The 16,309-nt window shown below is 37.6% G+C and overlaps 2 protein-coding genes across 2 annotated transcripts in view; one reads left to right on the forward strand and one right to left on the reverse strand.

Annotated features, from left to right (window-relative positions):
• The window catches only part of prom (prominin), a 77,022-nt gene that overhangs the window by 57,112 nt on the left and 3,601 nt on the right, over positions 1-16,309 (reverse strand). The gene's annotated exons all lie outside the window — the stretch shown is intronic.
• Positions 1-16,309, forward strand: part of LOC105671736 (trace amine-associated receptor 9) — a 61,573-nt gene that overhangs the window by 34,501 nt on the left and 10,763 nt on the right. The window contains exons 7-8 of the mRNA XM_012366153.2: positions 2,955-3,109; positions 3,765-3,912. Coding sequence (XP_012221576.1) covers positions 2,955-3,109; positions 3,765-3,912 — 303 coding nt within the window. The remainder of the gene's footprint in view (positions 1-2,954; positions 3,110-3,764; positions 3,913-16,309) is intronic.

Genomic DNA, 16,309 nt, shown 5'->3' on the forward strand with positions numbered 1-16,309 from the left:
GTAACAAAAGCGATTGGGTCGGCGGTTCGTCTAAAGGCAACTTTCGCGAAGTTTGCGAGTGATATTAGCGAGATCCTTTCGTGCGGGATCGTAACATACCTGCGGTTTTCACACCGCCGTTTGTCGAAGCTCCGGCGCACGTCGGTTTACCCTGGCTTAAGCGCCGAAATGAATTTCGGGGAGATTTAAAAGCACATCAGAATGCAAAGTGCCGCAGTGCGAGCTCTCATTCACCCACCACGTATCTCGCCAATCCCGCGCCTGTAGCAATGAATCGCGTAACCAGGATGCAATTTATACACGTATAGTAAAGACAGGTATACAGAACGGTTCAAAATTATCATACTCCTAACTTCCAAGCAGTTAGGAAGAAATGATTTAATCCTAGATGGAACAAGGTAAAGTTAACGCTGACTAAGATTGCTTTGACTGCTAATTGCTTTAAGGGTATTTCGCAGAAACGTCGGGAGGGAAATTATTTATTCGCGCGCACTCCGCGTAAATGAGAAGGGATGGATGGTATAATTCTGAACTGTTCTATACGCGTATTTGATATCGCACCGACGAAGTCACCGACTCTTCGAAGAATGCGGTTTCCCAGACCGCGCCACCCTCACGAACTTTTTTATTTATCCTTTAATATATCGCCCGTCGTTCTTATAATTCTCCTCTCGTTTTTGAAAACACGCGAGCCACCTACGTTTTCTTAATACCACTGTAATTTATTGGATAATAATTTTTACTTTCCAGATCCTTTTCTATACTTGAAAAATGTACCTACATAGAATTGATGTTAAAATGTTAACAAAAATTTCACAAAATACTTTTTGTTAAATTTGAATTAAGTTTAAAATACTATTCAAATTTTGACTGTTGCTGATATACTATTTTGTGCAAGTTCGGTTAACGTGTCTTAATTTTATTCTTTTCATCACGATAAATATATCGGACGGTACAGCGCGGAGCTATAATAGAATTGCTATTTGCACAATTGCTAAAACGAGAAAGGGAACGAAACGTGTAAAAATCAAAAATAAAAGAAAAAGATCTGACGAATCGCTGAGTCATGTCTTCCATTTATTCCGTAATTTTCCGCCTATCGGATGTTCAGCCGCTCATCGAATTCTAGCAGTTCTCGCCTCTGCGACTTTTTTTACATCTGATTGATAGAAGCTGTTGCTTCTCATCGATTTTGATTTCAGCTTGATGTTTTTCTCTCTCTTTCATCTTGATTACAGTAGTAGCTTTCTCATTTTTTGTCAGATTTCTTTTGATATTTTTTGTTTTAATTTTTTTAAATCTTAATAATTGCTATAGTATTCTATACTTTTTTAAAAATAACAATAATTTTTTATTTAATAATTTACGATATTATAATTTTGCGGAACAAATTAATAAGACAAAATCTTATCCCTGATTAGTGCATTCCTTTCACGTTTACTGTTTTGTATTATATTAATTCAAAAATAGGACTTTGCATTACTTTAGCTTTATTATTACTTTACTCATATTGGCAATATTCAACTGTATACAGTTTATATTTAGTTCAAAGTGTACAATAATTTTATTTTTACTTCTTTATAATATATCTCTTTATAACCAGTGCTTATAATGCGTAATAAATATCAACTCTTACAATATTCATGCGAATCGATAATCTTTGATAGCATTTCCAGGAATTCACAATTCAGTAGCTCGATTCAAAATGCATTTCATAAATTTTATGCATCTCATAAAATCTAGAATGGCGTTTGTATTACAATTTTATTATTTATGTATAACAGTTTCAGCGTTTCTTTAAGTATTATTCACGATTAGATCTGCCATTATCATGTAATTGCATAATTCTTGCAATATTAATTGATAATATAATATGAAACAACACACACATTGCAAGTTATAAATATTCAATTGTTTTTAAAAATTTGCTCTCTCTCGAAAAATTGTATGCGTTAATAAATTATTATTAATCTCATGCATTTTAATTCGCTTTTTTAACACATTGTTACATTTTTCTAATAATATTTCTCAAAGTTAAAAGTGAATTTTATATTTATAACAACAAAGAAAAAGAAGACGTTGCACAAGTATTTGGTTCTTATTACACAAGGGATAGTATAGGATCGAGTATCCATTGATCGTTCTTCGAGGTCAAAACGAGGTTCACCTGATCTCGATAATACTTAACACACAGGATTTGTGCCATAAAAATGGACCGTCGATAAAACTAGTCTGCAGAGGTTTTTGTACTTGCTGAGAGATTTGATCAAGTGGAAAGATGATTTCACTAAAGGTGCAATGTCCTTAAAAACACGGGACTGAATAATCGATATCTTTAAACAATAACTAATTTTTACCAGTAAAACTTTGAATTTTGAGCAGAAATGTTTTGCAAATTCAACTATACTAAAGTTATATGACATATATTTAAAAAATTTCTGTTTTTTATCCTTTTTTGTTTAATAAATATTTAATTTTAGATATGTATACTTGAGTCAAAATTTTGTGCGTGCTGTGTTCATGTTTATATTTTATATCAATATTTACAACATAATACATTTATATTACACACGAGGACTGTTTGCACACATTTGTTTCGCCCAAAATGTAAAATGGCGCAACACGTTCGTACGTTCGCGAGCATATATTGGTGTATTTACTTATTGCATACACCGATATTAGATTGTGCCGTGTCGAAACATGCCCGATTGGAGATTTGCAATGCCCGCTCTGAGATTTCCGATAAAAACGGCACAGGATAATCGTTAGAGTAAACAACCCATGATATACTACGTTGTGAAATGCGGAGTGTGTGCAAACAAACTCTCACACTGACCGATAAAAATACACAAACGAACATATAGAATATATGCGCACACAATGTATACCAAATCCATAACGTGCTTGGCGTTTCGGTGAGAAATAGTGATCGTTTTCTGTCTATGTTGACACAGTATTACATGCGGCAGGGTTGCGTGGCAGTGATGTCGGCCACCTGGATAGCGAGCGTGGCGATTTTCGGGGTACTCGTGCTCCCCCGAGGCGGATACTACTTCAACGGGTCTGGCCTTCTCGCCTGCGACCCTTTCTTCGCTAGAGCGTCTCTTAGGTATCCCTGCGGCAAAGGCCGGTGATAAGACCGATGTTTCACGATCTTGCCCACGGCGTTTGTTCGCCGACATTGGTCGGTGACCAATTGCGGACAATTACAATTTAATGTTGAGGACGGCCGATCGTCTCGGAGTTGCCCCCGAGGCGATCAACCGTGAAAGATAGCAATATCCGCGTCTAATGTTCCCAACTGATAACGTCTGATCAAACCCGGTGCTAAATACGAAAGACCGTCTGTCCGAATTGTCGTAAAGCTTTTATCGCGCTGACAACTCGGAAATTCTTTCGCCGCGTTAATTTGAGTAGAAATCAACTTTTTATTAACTGTGAAAGTCAAATAAAAGAAACTTGAGATAATTTGTGCTTGGCATATAAAGTTAAACCGTGAAACACATTATCGCATTCATTCATATCAAAAAGAGCGGAAGCATCACAAAATTTTCTAACTCACTATAAATACGACAGTTTTGGTACAGCGCTAGTAAACTTTACACTCGTATTGCAGGATTTCGCGGATTTCCTTGCATAATTTCATCGCGTCCGCGCGCGTTGATCGTCTTTAATGCATCACTTTATGCGTCAACTCGTGTATAATGCGCTAATTGCTACTCTTCTGGACCGGAAAATGCTCTTTATCGTATTTTCTCTTGCAGAATCCTGGCATGTTGCTGTTTTTATTTCCCGACGACGATGGTGTTGATGTACTGCTACGGATCGGCCTTCCACGTTAACAAACTACGCTTGAAAAGAGTGGTCTGCGTTAACACGCCGGAGGTCGTTAGCGGTGGCCACATAGAAAGGGTAAGTTAAGTTTACGCGCTTTGATATGTATAAACTGACGTTAGTCTCGCTTGGCAACACGGTTGACAAAGCAATCTCGAGAAATGTAAAACAACAATACCATCGGATTATAAAGATGTGGAGTAAAAAGATTACCTCGCAACATGCATTTCGCGAGACTGGCACTCTGGAAATTAAATATTATTCATCGTTTTTACGCGTGACATTTAATAAAGATGTAATCTCGAAACGATCTTGTTTACCAGCTATTTCATTTTTCGTTTCATTTTTTCTATATAAAAACACCAATAACAAAACATAACAGAATAATAAAAAGAAAAAACTTATTAAAAAAAAATTAATTTAAAATTTTTTATTTTAAAATCAAATTTATGCCAATACGAATACTTTTGTTAATACTAATATTAAGTCGGCTATTGATTGTTGAAAAGAAATAATATAAAATAAAATTTTTAGCGGGTATGTTTGAAACTATATGCTTTATTGCTCACCGTTTGCATTGAAACTCGTGTTTTCCGGCAAATTATGCAATGAAATTATAAAGCTTGCAAGCAAATATGCCAAGGAACTTTATACAAGAGTTTACCAAGATTTCTCGTACATTCTCGCAAAAGGACAAGTTGCAACTCTCAGACTAGTTTGCTAATTTGTTACAATTTGTTGAAACACGGTAAATTTGCACGGAAGGCATTTCGCGACTGACGAACGCGAATTTGAGGACAGTTGGCATGAAGAAAGATCGATTAATCGTACCATTGACATATTTCTTAAAGCGGGGACGCCGAATATCGGTCGCTTCTTTTCGAGGTCACAGAGACCTCCGCCAAAGGCAGTATGAGAGTATCGTAAGGGGATGATGTGAAAGTGCTCTCAATGCTGGAGGTCGAACGGAATACCGCCTGTCCAAGTAAAATATATAGATGCAATTAATGAAAGCCAAATGTCTTAAGCTATCCAGCTAATTGCTTATGTAATAAATTACTTCGCAAAGTAGAAACATAAACATATTAAACACTTCACATATTATAACTAAAAATATCTCATTATTTATCAAGAAATAAAAGCGCGATTAATATTTATTATTACAGAGATGCATTAATAACAAAATTGTTTTATCAAATCAAATGAAAAGAAGTAACGGTTTTATAAGTTTAAAGTATAATCTCCAAAGTGCTTGGTTGAACGATTATCAGAATGAAACTGTACCCTGCGGAAATACATTGTCTTATTTTCTCAACTAAATCTCCCTGCAACCGTGAGTTGTCGTAACATCTTATTAAATCTGTATCGTATCCGATGTCTAATCTAAAAACACGAATACGCGATGGATCGATCTCTTCGATCTGATAATGAGACTGCATTGTTAGTCGTTGGAGAAGTGACCGAAAACCAAGCGATATCCGCAGCGCTCAGAAAGACGCGCAGTTTCCGCTGATAGCACCCGCACCGGTGGCTCCTTGGACCGATATCTTCGGCATTACCGGGAGGACAACCGTCCGAAGCAAGATAGATGGTCAGAACGCTGAGCCGGCGTCGCTTGAATTCGCTGTCGCTCGTTGTCGTACGCGATGCATTGAATTCATCCACGATAACGAGCTCCCGAAATCGGTCTCATTGGTCCGAAGCTATGCTATGCTGGACATTGAGCGATCGCAACAGCGACGGCGACTCCACTCGCCGCCGATCCGCCAATTTCGAAAATAGTCGCGAAAGCTGGACAATACCGACATGAGATGTGAACACGAACGCTGCCATGGTCCTCCGAATAAACGGAATTCGGAGGATCGCCGTGTATTCTCAAGATTCTCAACGGAGAATGGGAGGGTCGTATGAATAATCGGGAATGTTTCTAGAATAATTGCCGCGCGGCGAGCAGAGTGATAATGATCGAACTGTTCGCATATTCTGAGGTAAACTTGATATTTGCATTAGTGCAGCTACTACGAAGCGAATTTGATGGCTATTAAGAGCGTAAAACTTCGCAGCGGCAAACTTTTCATATTTCCTATTTTCAATTTCGCGTAAATAAGTACGGAGCATTCTGAGAAGCATCAAACTTTCTTCGCCAGACTTATTAAACACAGATTTTTTGAGGAAATTGCACGTACGTAAGACGTTTGCCGGAATCTCTTTGATCTCTTTATTAAATAGCTTGCTTTATAGTTGTTTTCAATTCGTGGACAGACAAGACGGATAAGCAAATGCAAGAATCTCCATGGAAAGGAGCACAGAACAATGTATCAAAATATTTTCTCAAATTAGTGATAATGTCTGCTACTGAAGATACATTGAGAAAGGGATCGCGTGTTGCGGACTTCGCCGTGCTTCTCCCTGAAGTCATGCAAGAATCTCTGTGACCCGGTTAAGTAACCGAAACCTATTCTAAAAGCTTCCTCCTCTTAATTCCGCTCTAAAAACGAACCTTAAGCCTTGGAAATTTTGGCAAGCTCCTTCGACACGAGAGCCGACGCGCTTTTGGCTTCCTCTGCTCTTCGCTCCCTCCCGCCTCGTCCCGCGGCCACCAGCGTGACGCCTTCGCGGTCGAACCACCGCCAGCGTCCTCCTTCAGGATGTGCGCCCCAGTTTTCGTGGCAAACAATATTTTTCTTCTTGCGTCCCCGCGTCACCCTTGCCCCGCGCCCCCATCCCACTTCCAGGAAATCGCATTTATCTTGACATTAGCCAGAGTCATCCTGCGAGGAGGCCAAAGAGTTCCAACCTTGTTCTCGCTGGTGCACTTGACCTTTTTTTTGGTCGCATTCGGCCGTTTGTATTTAGCGATCTTACGCCATCGACAAGAAGCACGAAGGAGACAAAGGAAGCATCCATTTATCGCGTTAATATGCCTTCTTTATGAGAACGTAAAATAGAAGTGCTGCTTAAAATTTTGTTCGCTAAAATAAATTCTGACAAAATAAATTTTTAACAAATTTACATCTTTATATATTGTAATACTTTCTCTTGGTTGAAAGTCCCCTTAAAAATGAGAATAGCAGTATTCTTCAAAAGTCTCAAATCGCTGGCGATTTTAGTTCCGCGACGGTAAGAATCCCTTGAAACTAACTTCGAGTCCAATAATTCTACTTCACTTCTGTCTATGCTCTGGGTTCCAGTTTCGACGTCGTAAGTCGTCTCGCTCGTTCTCCAAAGCTCTGTCGCCAAGCTCTGAGCGTTTAAGACCTAAGTAAATCGAGAAAATTAAAGGCGCACTGATTAAGTCAATCAGAGATCCTGGGAGAAAGCGTTCCCAAAGAAACTTGTGCCGTTTCCTGGTAAACGGTGCGTTTAATGATAAATCTCAAGGGTCAATTCAATTCACTTTGATTTTTGTATCGTTCAATTGACAATAGCAATGTTGACGACGAAGTAATAAAGACATCGAGTTTTAAGGGAAATGCGTAGCACGCAATCTATAATCGATTTTTATCTTTAAAAACTTTATATTATTATTATTATCACGATAATTCCACACGCGATATTAAAGTCTTGTGACAAATTCCTGGAAATTCACTGTGCGAAAAATCGATTCCAAATTTATCAAACGACCTGTCGTTAGGATGAAAACCGACGAGAACGCTAAGTCATCCCATAGACATTATTTTCGTGAAATTTAGATCACATCTTTAGAGCTTTTAGTATTTTTACGCAGGCCAAAAGAAACGATATTAAAAATTATAGCTTTGCCTAATCTACTGTCCCCGAAGCATTGAAAAATCACCCCTCTAGTACCGTAAACGCGCGCGATGGCTTAATCATTATAAATCATCTCGTTGCGATCATTAACCCAGTTCAAGTGACGGTCTCCAAAGCGGTCGTCTATGCTATTTCTGCTATGCCGTCGCCAAGAAATTTCGCCCGCGCGTCTTCTAGGCGATTTCCCTCGCGCGCACACGAGGTAATGGCGCATTAGCCGCACATCGATAAATTCCTGGTTCGCGCGACACGTCATTCTAACGATTACAGCACGAACCTGGCACATCCGAGAAGGAAAATCATGAGATTTAAAGATCGCGCATTGTCTCGTCCCAGCCTCCCCCTTCCTTCGCATTATTGCGGCGTGTTTTCGCGCTCCAAAACGGTAATCAGTCAAGAATTCGTGAATCGTTAAGTTTTCCTCGCTCTTGTCGCCAATATTTTCCGACTAGGCAGGATCTCGAGACAAAATGGATTAAGTGTGCGACACGAAGTCAGAGAACGGGAAAATTACAGGACGAGGGCGGGCGGGAATTCCCCCCCCCCCCCCTCCTAACCACGAGTCCTGATGCTCGGGAACCACTTCCCGTGGGCGGCGTTCGTGCTTTATGTCATGGTCAACGTCCGTTGACCGTCGTCGACAGCGGGCAAGTTTACGATATTAATGAATCAGTCGAATCGATTATTCGGACGCACGATGCTTCGGAACAGCGGTTGCGAGCCGAAACGAGTGCGCTCACGTCTTCCGAACAAATTGTCGCGGATATTAGCGTCGTTCAAAAACTATTGAACATCGGGACTCTGTCGACGTGGCGAAATTTAGGACAGCGTCACAACTGCTGTATCTCGCGCCGCGTTGACTGCAAAGTCGTAATTTAAAAGCGGGGGAAAAAATGTAAAAAGGATTGAGAAATATTACAGCAGACGTGTCTCTCTGTAATACATACTTCAGGTCAAGCAGTATAAACTCATTTTTCCTTTTCTCATAATGTTTCTAGAGTTTATTGTCAACGCTACTGCAATAATGTCGTGAAAAAAAACTTGCAACTGTTGTTATAAAACAGCAAAGTTGACGGTGTTTTTATTGGCGCGTACATATTTGTAACTGTGTCCGAACAAACAAATGAGAAATTAGAAATGCTGAAGTTATATCCTGTACTGTACCTGCACATATGTTTTTTGTGCAGTAATTTACTGTTTTAATTTGATAAAGTATTTTAATAATGAATTGAATAAATATACATACTTATATTTGTTTTTAAATATTTGCTATTTTTTAAAAGCATTAATTTTAAAGCAAAAATATGCAGAAAGATTTAAATTAATAAATTTGATAAAAGAACAATTTTTTGTATAATTTTAAACCAGTGACTCGGCGAGTTTTTTGCTTCTAACGCAAATAAATTTTCATTAAGATGAAGTGGAACTTGTCACGTATCACAATCTCTTTTTATTTTACGCGGGATGTCACTGTGACCTACTTCTCTCGCGGCAACAACTTTTTAGCGGTTTTCGAAGTACTAAAAATCGAGTATTTTATATCACTGCATCGTCAAATCGCGTCGTCTTATTTCACCGTTATATCAGTTGTATTTCTGTCATAGCGCTTCGATCAATCGACGGGACAAGTTTGTGTGTGAAAAAAATCGCGACTTTAAGTTTGTGAGAAAACTTTGGCCGTCCGATGGCCACTATTGTTAATGGAAAATATTGGAACCGAGTTATTTGTAAGTAACATGCCATCCGGCTGTGCCTATATCATTCTGTCTTTTTTACCGTGGCGTCGATGTAGGTCAATAGATGCGGGAATGTCTTCTAAAGGTATTCCGCGCCGATATGTGAGATCCCACACGAAAGAAAAGAAAGGAGAGCAGCCCTACTTACTCGAAAGGAACAAAAACGGAGGCCCTTGTGTCCGAATTTGTCGACAAGCACCGAAACAAATGCATGCAATTAATCACGCTAGCTCTAGATGTCACGATGTCACGATATCATTATATAAAATTAACAATGCTGCGTAAATTTTTCGGCTATGACAGAAGTATGTAAAATATAAAAAAATCAAAATATTCTGATAGAAAAGATATTTACATCGCTCAGCATATTGTTCGCGTATTCTAATAAAATTATTGCATGTCCGATGTTTGTTAGATTCATCGCATTGCTCTTATTGGCACAACGATAACATTTTCCGATAGCTCCGTGTCGCTACGACTTTCTTATATGCGGGGTTCTTATATCCTCGACGTTATTGGATATCATCCAGTTTTCAGACCAACTTGCTACAGTTCCCTTGGGATGCACGGCTGTTGGAACAGAATTTCGCCGATGATAGGTTGCGGGTTAAAACCGAAAGGCAACACTACAGTTTGGAGAAACAAACTAATCCACCGTCTTATTGGCGAAGTGCTCCAAAGCTTCTCTTCAAATAACATTTTTTGAACGAGCAGAAAAACGGAAAGCACCCGAGAATGATCTTATTTAGCTGTCGCGTGCGTTGTAAATAATTCACCGTGCCAAATTATTTTTAACTAAGAAGATATTGATTTAGAATAATTTTACATATATCTATTCGCATTTTTAATATGTTATATATCTATCTTACAATTACTGCAGTTTTATGAACATTTCTAGAACTCTTTCACGTTCTGTAGCAACCACTTACTGGAATCAAAATCGAATCGACGTGAGGTACTATGGCTGAGTGCAAAGTCGCGGACTGTGTATCAAAGGCGGAGCCGTCCAATAGTTTCAATGGTCATTTTATAGTAGCAAAGAAAGTATACAACAGTGGAGATTGCTATTTGAGTAACTGTTAAAGTAACACGTATCACGCTACGATAAATGTAAATAAAGCAACTTTGACTGCCGTGGCAGAATAATGATGTCGGCAATAAATTGTCTGTCGAAAAATTAGTATAAAATTTCAACTATTATTATATATGCAATTTTTAGGACTGTTACAAGAATAAATTTCCACACAAATTTGCAGCTTACAGGTAAAATTAATTGCTAGCGTTGCAATGAAATAAATTGCATGTACGAGTGAATTTAGCGTAATTTTACACATATCTATTCGCTTGTGCAATTTGCTTTACATTTCATTTACAAACACTAGAAATTAATTTTATGCAAGCTGTTAATTCACATACATACGAAAATTTACATCTCTGTAATAATAAATCCCAAAATTACTCACTATAATACTTGCAGTCTTAATTAAAACCATAATTTGTTTAGAGTATAGAGATTTTCTTAAAAACAATTTGAGAATCAATAGTCTAATAATAACGATAGAATAGTTTAATAATTTAAAAAAAGAAACTCGCTTTTAAAGTTTGAAAATAATTGAAGTTTTTAATGACGATCACTCGCAATCAGTCGTCGAGTTGAATAGATGCACACGAGGAATTAAATCGCTTGGATAATGCCCAGACCGCTATGTCAAATCTAACGGGTCACTTGAAATTCACGAGGATACCGCACGGTCACCGAGCAACGGAAGGATTCTAAAGCCACCTTCAATTTCTTCATCCTATCTTGTTCGTTTTTCACCTCATTTCGCTCCTACTTATCGCGGGATAACGAGATGAAATGAATCAGATGAGAAATCTGAATGGAGACTTTACATTGAATCTGCGGCTTTCCGCGTCGTGGATTATCTCGATAATTTCCTTGTCTACCTTTTTCCTTCGTTCAATCTTTTTCAATATCATTAACGCTACATTTTCGTCAACTTTATTTTATCGTTCTTTACCACGATGTGATGCACGCTTCAAAGACGTGATAAATCTTACACTGCGTTATTATGTTTTGAAGTCATAATTTTTATTGAAATTAATAAACGATTATCATTTTAAAACATTTTTTACTTTATCACCAATTCTGCTATCTTTTTCAATCAACTATTGTTAAAACAAAGACATATGGAATACAATAATGTTTTATTGTTATTAATTTCTTGTATTTCTTACGCATACTTCTCGTAGTTTTTTTTTTTTTTTTTTTAATTGATACATTCAGAATACGTATGTAATTGTTTTATTTCGAGAGATAGAAAATTCACTTAAGAAATTCCTGAAAGGAAGAACCTGCGATTATAGGTACTCGTATTATATCAGTACAACGCCTTGGGACACGTTTTAATGTACCAGAAGAAAATCGTTTCACACAGTACACGGTAACTTGCAATACTTGCATACAGCTCGATTAAATGTGTTGCACCGTTCTTGGCACGCAAATTGAATTTTGTTCATGAAAATAGACCAATCCACTCTCTCGAACTATTAATGAGTTTAAATTTACTTTATATTTCCTCGCGCATGTTTACGCCTTCCATATTTATCTGTGTACATCGCAAAATATTAGCATGATATTAGCATGTACAATGTAATTTAAAATTTCGCTGTTAGCATATTAAACGTTTCTGGCAGTGAAGCATTTCAACGAGTATAATGCAATTCCTAATTTCATAGAAAGCAGACGGAAAACACCAGGAGTCCCTCTTAAGTATTATAGCACATGTTTCCTGCAGCGTGGAAAAGATAGATTTTTGCAAGGAGATTGCACCTGCGGGAGACGTTATAATCCTCTGTGTGCCGAGGTGCCGGTTTCCGTATTCACGGTGGAAAAGCATTTTCCGCTTAAAATCCCTTTCCCGAGATGCGGCGTGCGCCATAACCAACAGCTATAATGTCTTTCAGAACAGCGTTTATGAGACTTTATTTTATTTTTTTCCTCGCGGGCTCACTAAGAGGAACTCTCGGCAACAAGAGTTCGCGTGTAACCACCCAGTGGCACGATAAGAACGGCGCGCGTATGAACCGCCAACGGCGGTTATCCCCGTTCAGTAAAATAAAAATAAACACTAAAGAACAAGTATTAATTCTACCTACTCTGATCGTTTGCTGGTAATTTAAGAATGATTTATGCAAAAATTAATTACAGGCGTGAATATTTATTTATCTGAAACCCCGCAGGAAGACTCCGATGAAAACGCTCATTTCCGACGTCAGAAAATATTCCACGGCGGTGATGTAGCGGAAAGAAACTCAACAGAGGCAAACTGTTCGCGAGAGACTTCAAAAATTATATCTCAGCTGGCATTTTGTCAGAAATTAATGACACGTAATAAAAAAAGAACATTCACGAACAAATTTCTATGCTACATTTACATTACTGAATTATAAGCACGTTTAATTCTTTTTATGACTGTCTTTTCAAACATTTAAAACAAAATTTTCACTAGTGCATTTTCACTATTAAAATTATAATTGTTGAATCAAAATAAAATCAAAAACGTATATATATTGTAATAGGAAAAATTTCAATTATATAGTAATAATGTACTAAAGGAACAAAAGTGAACAAAATCGTCGAACTGTGCAATTGCTTGTTACTGCCAAAGTGCTTGTGCAAGATTAAACGTTCGTGTATCAGCGATATATCCCGTGGTGGAAACGTTAATTCTCGTTGAAGAGGAGATTGAATGTTACGCATTAAACGTACGATCACCATTAACGTGCATTTAATTACCGAGCGTAATTATTTCCTACGCGGACATTCACGATAACGGCCAAGTATTCCATAACGCACTAACTAAAACCAAATTTAACTAAATAATACAATCGATAATTAGATTGTAATTAGAGAATTTGCAAATGTCGGCGTGATAAATGCAATTAAAATTATTTTACATGCAAACATCATTATCATTCAAGATTTAGATTTTATTAAAAAATATATGTTTCAAAATAAATTATCGTCTTTCACCGAGCAATGTGTGTATGAGTGCGTCTGTTTAATATTTTATTTTTGTTCTCTGTAATGGAATACTTGTCTCGTTTAATTTAAATTTTTATAAGCAATTATTTCAAAAGTAATTGTGTTTGAAGAAATTAGATATTATGCAAATACTTTGATCCGCAAATAGTGCCCTTAATGCAGTCTCGCATATCATGTAGATTGCTCCGGAATAGTGTAACACCTTGCATAATTACGACGGAAACAATGTCTGCATTGTTGTAAATGCGCGTATTCTGCGAATGGCACGTAGGGAGATATGTAAATTTTATTCTGTGCACACTATGTTCCGCCATCTCTTGCGATAATATGATTACTCGTGAAATTATAAACCGCGTTAAGAGCTTGCTTACTTTATAATTGCTTACGCAACGGTACAAATCTTACCTGTCTTATATCTACTTCTCCTTGCGCACTACAATCACATGTAAATTAACATCATATAAATGCAACTTCTCACTGGCAAAATTCGTAAATAAAAATGGGATAAGAATATAATTTTCGAAATGCAAATCAACAAATTCTACACTTAATACATATCTACACTTAATATATGTCACTAATTTGAAAAAAAAAGTTTAATATTAAATAAATATTCTATAATATTGTTTCTAGTCTGTTCTATAAAATATTATATCAAGAACGTTGTAAAAATTATTGCAAGACATATATCAATTCTTCGCAATTTTGTGAATCATATTTCATCGTAGCAAATATTATTTAGCTTTCTCTTTTCGGTGAATTATTTTCCTTGACCGTGTGGAATTCAAAACATCTTCCAATTTTCTTCTGGATGCCAGATAGATAATATCTATATCCCCGGAAACTCATAAATTCGAAATGCATAGCGTTGAAAAATATAGCTCATCGATAAAATGGCTCTGACGAATTCAGCAGAATGAAAAATACAAAGTTGAGATTAAGATCTCCGAAATGTTATTTCATAACTAGCCATATGTTCTCTCGGGAATATACAGAATAATATAGTCGACCAAGTTTATGACATACAACAAAGCACTCCTAAAGATCCATTTCTGATTTCAAAATCCGTATTCTATGCGAAATGTAGCTGAAAGATATTCTTTTTTTTATACGGTTTTTTTTCATCTTTAGAAAGATGCAAAAATCCCCGATTAAAAATTTAGTAATATCAGACCTCTAAATTATTTCGAAACTGAATTATCCTACGTACGTATTTATGCCGCAAAATCCACGAATTGGCCCTCTGCGTAAATCATGGGGAGCGCAGGAGTATATTAACAGAGTTACATTCATTTGCACAATTCATACTGAATATTGCAGTCGATTTCGAATCCCAATATCTCGAAGGTAGCGGTTCTTATTCTATTGAGGCAAAAGTTCCATTTTGTTATAACAGAGCTGTGGTTACATATAGTGAAAGTTTAACGAGTTGTAAGCTCGGCAAGAACAGTCTCAGCGCGGCACATGCGCGAGATACGTGTCTCTGGGTTAAAGAGAGCGCCGGGATTTCCTATTCGCTAAAGTTTGGACTATAAATCGAATCGGAATGCTAATACTTCGACCGAATAGTTTGTCTCGCGCTTTGCCTTTCCGCCGCCGGTAGCAGCATGATATGCTAATAGCGCGGACGGCATTTCCGTCCGGATTCTTGTCTTCTTCTCCACCCGTGTCCCGAGCGCATATCCGCTCCTCTATTTTAATACATTCAACTCTCTTAGGCGAAGAAATGAACGATATACCGTTAATGAATAAAGGAAGAAAAATCGTCATTCGGAATATTACAATTTTTAAAGTACTTTTTTATCAATAAAAATAATTTGCGTACCTGATATTATTTACATAATTTTTAAACAGCTACATATGTGCAGCAATATGCAATAAAAAAAACCCTGTCATTCGGTGTAGAGGCATCTCGACGAGCGTATTATTTTGATAAATTTGCTAGACGTTTGAGGAATCCTGCACTTACTAACCTGGGTCACACCTGTCCAGGCATTAACGTAGTAATCCCGAGACTTGCGAGGAGAGCCAACACATACAAGGCGCCGCGAAGGGGATGAAGAGGACGCGAAAGAGAGCGGGGCGGGAGAGGGTGGTATCGTGACAGGGGACAGCGAGCGGAGGTAGCGGAAATGGACGGATCCAGCTAAACGAGCAGATTCGTAATCCCTTTACTGCCGCACGACGAGAGGCTTTGATGCTGACGAGCTTAGCGCTTAGCGACTTTCGTAACCGTGTCAAGCCGGCCTAAAAGACGAGTCGAGACTGAGACGCGTCCGCGAGCCTTTTCCGCGTTAAAAGCCATTCGTCCAGATCTTTTTTGACATTACGTCTGCTCTCGAGATTACAGCTGCGAGACTGTGGCGCGAGAGATTTACGCGCGATAAAGTCACACCCTTCTTCCGTTACGTGATCTTGTCTCAAAAGTCGTAGATGCGGCTTTTCAGCTACAAGCATCACTCCTATTCCTCAAAGACGCTTTTTACCTTTGTCTTTCAGAGTGTTTATTTCATTATAAGCAAAAGAATATACCAAAGATCGAAAAGTAAATCAAAGGTACTCTTATTTCGCGCTTGAATGCGATTAATTATCAGAATGTATTATTTAAAAATGTTACCTACTTAATTCGACTTGAATTTAAATTCATGACACTTGAGAGCGTAATGACGCCGTGAGTAATTAAGACACGAATGTTCTTGAGATAGATCAACGTGCTTCTAAGAAAATATCGATAATACGCGGCCGTTAGTCTTCCGAACAATTGCGTCAGCGAAGAACAGGTCGTTATAGATTTAGAGCGTCGATAGTGATCATAAAAAATGCGTCTTGTACTTAAAACTTTTTTATGAGATCGACTTTAACAAGATTATTTGCAAAGTCGTAATAATATTAAAAATGTTAAAAAGGCAAGATTCAAAAA

This window comes from Linepithema humile, chromosome 4 (assembly GCF_040581485.1).
Source record: "Linepithema humile isolate Giens D197 chromosome 4, Lhum_UNIL_v1.0, whole genome shotgun sequence".
NCBI classification, from domain to species: domain Eukaryota; kingdom Metazoa; phylum Arthropoda; class Insecta; order Hymenoptera; family Formicidae; genus Linepithema; species Linepithema humile.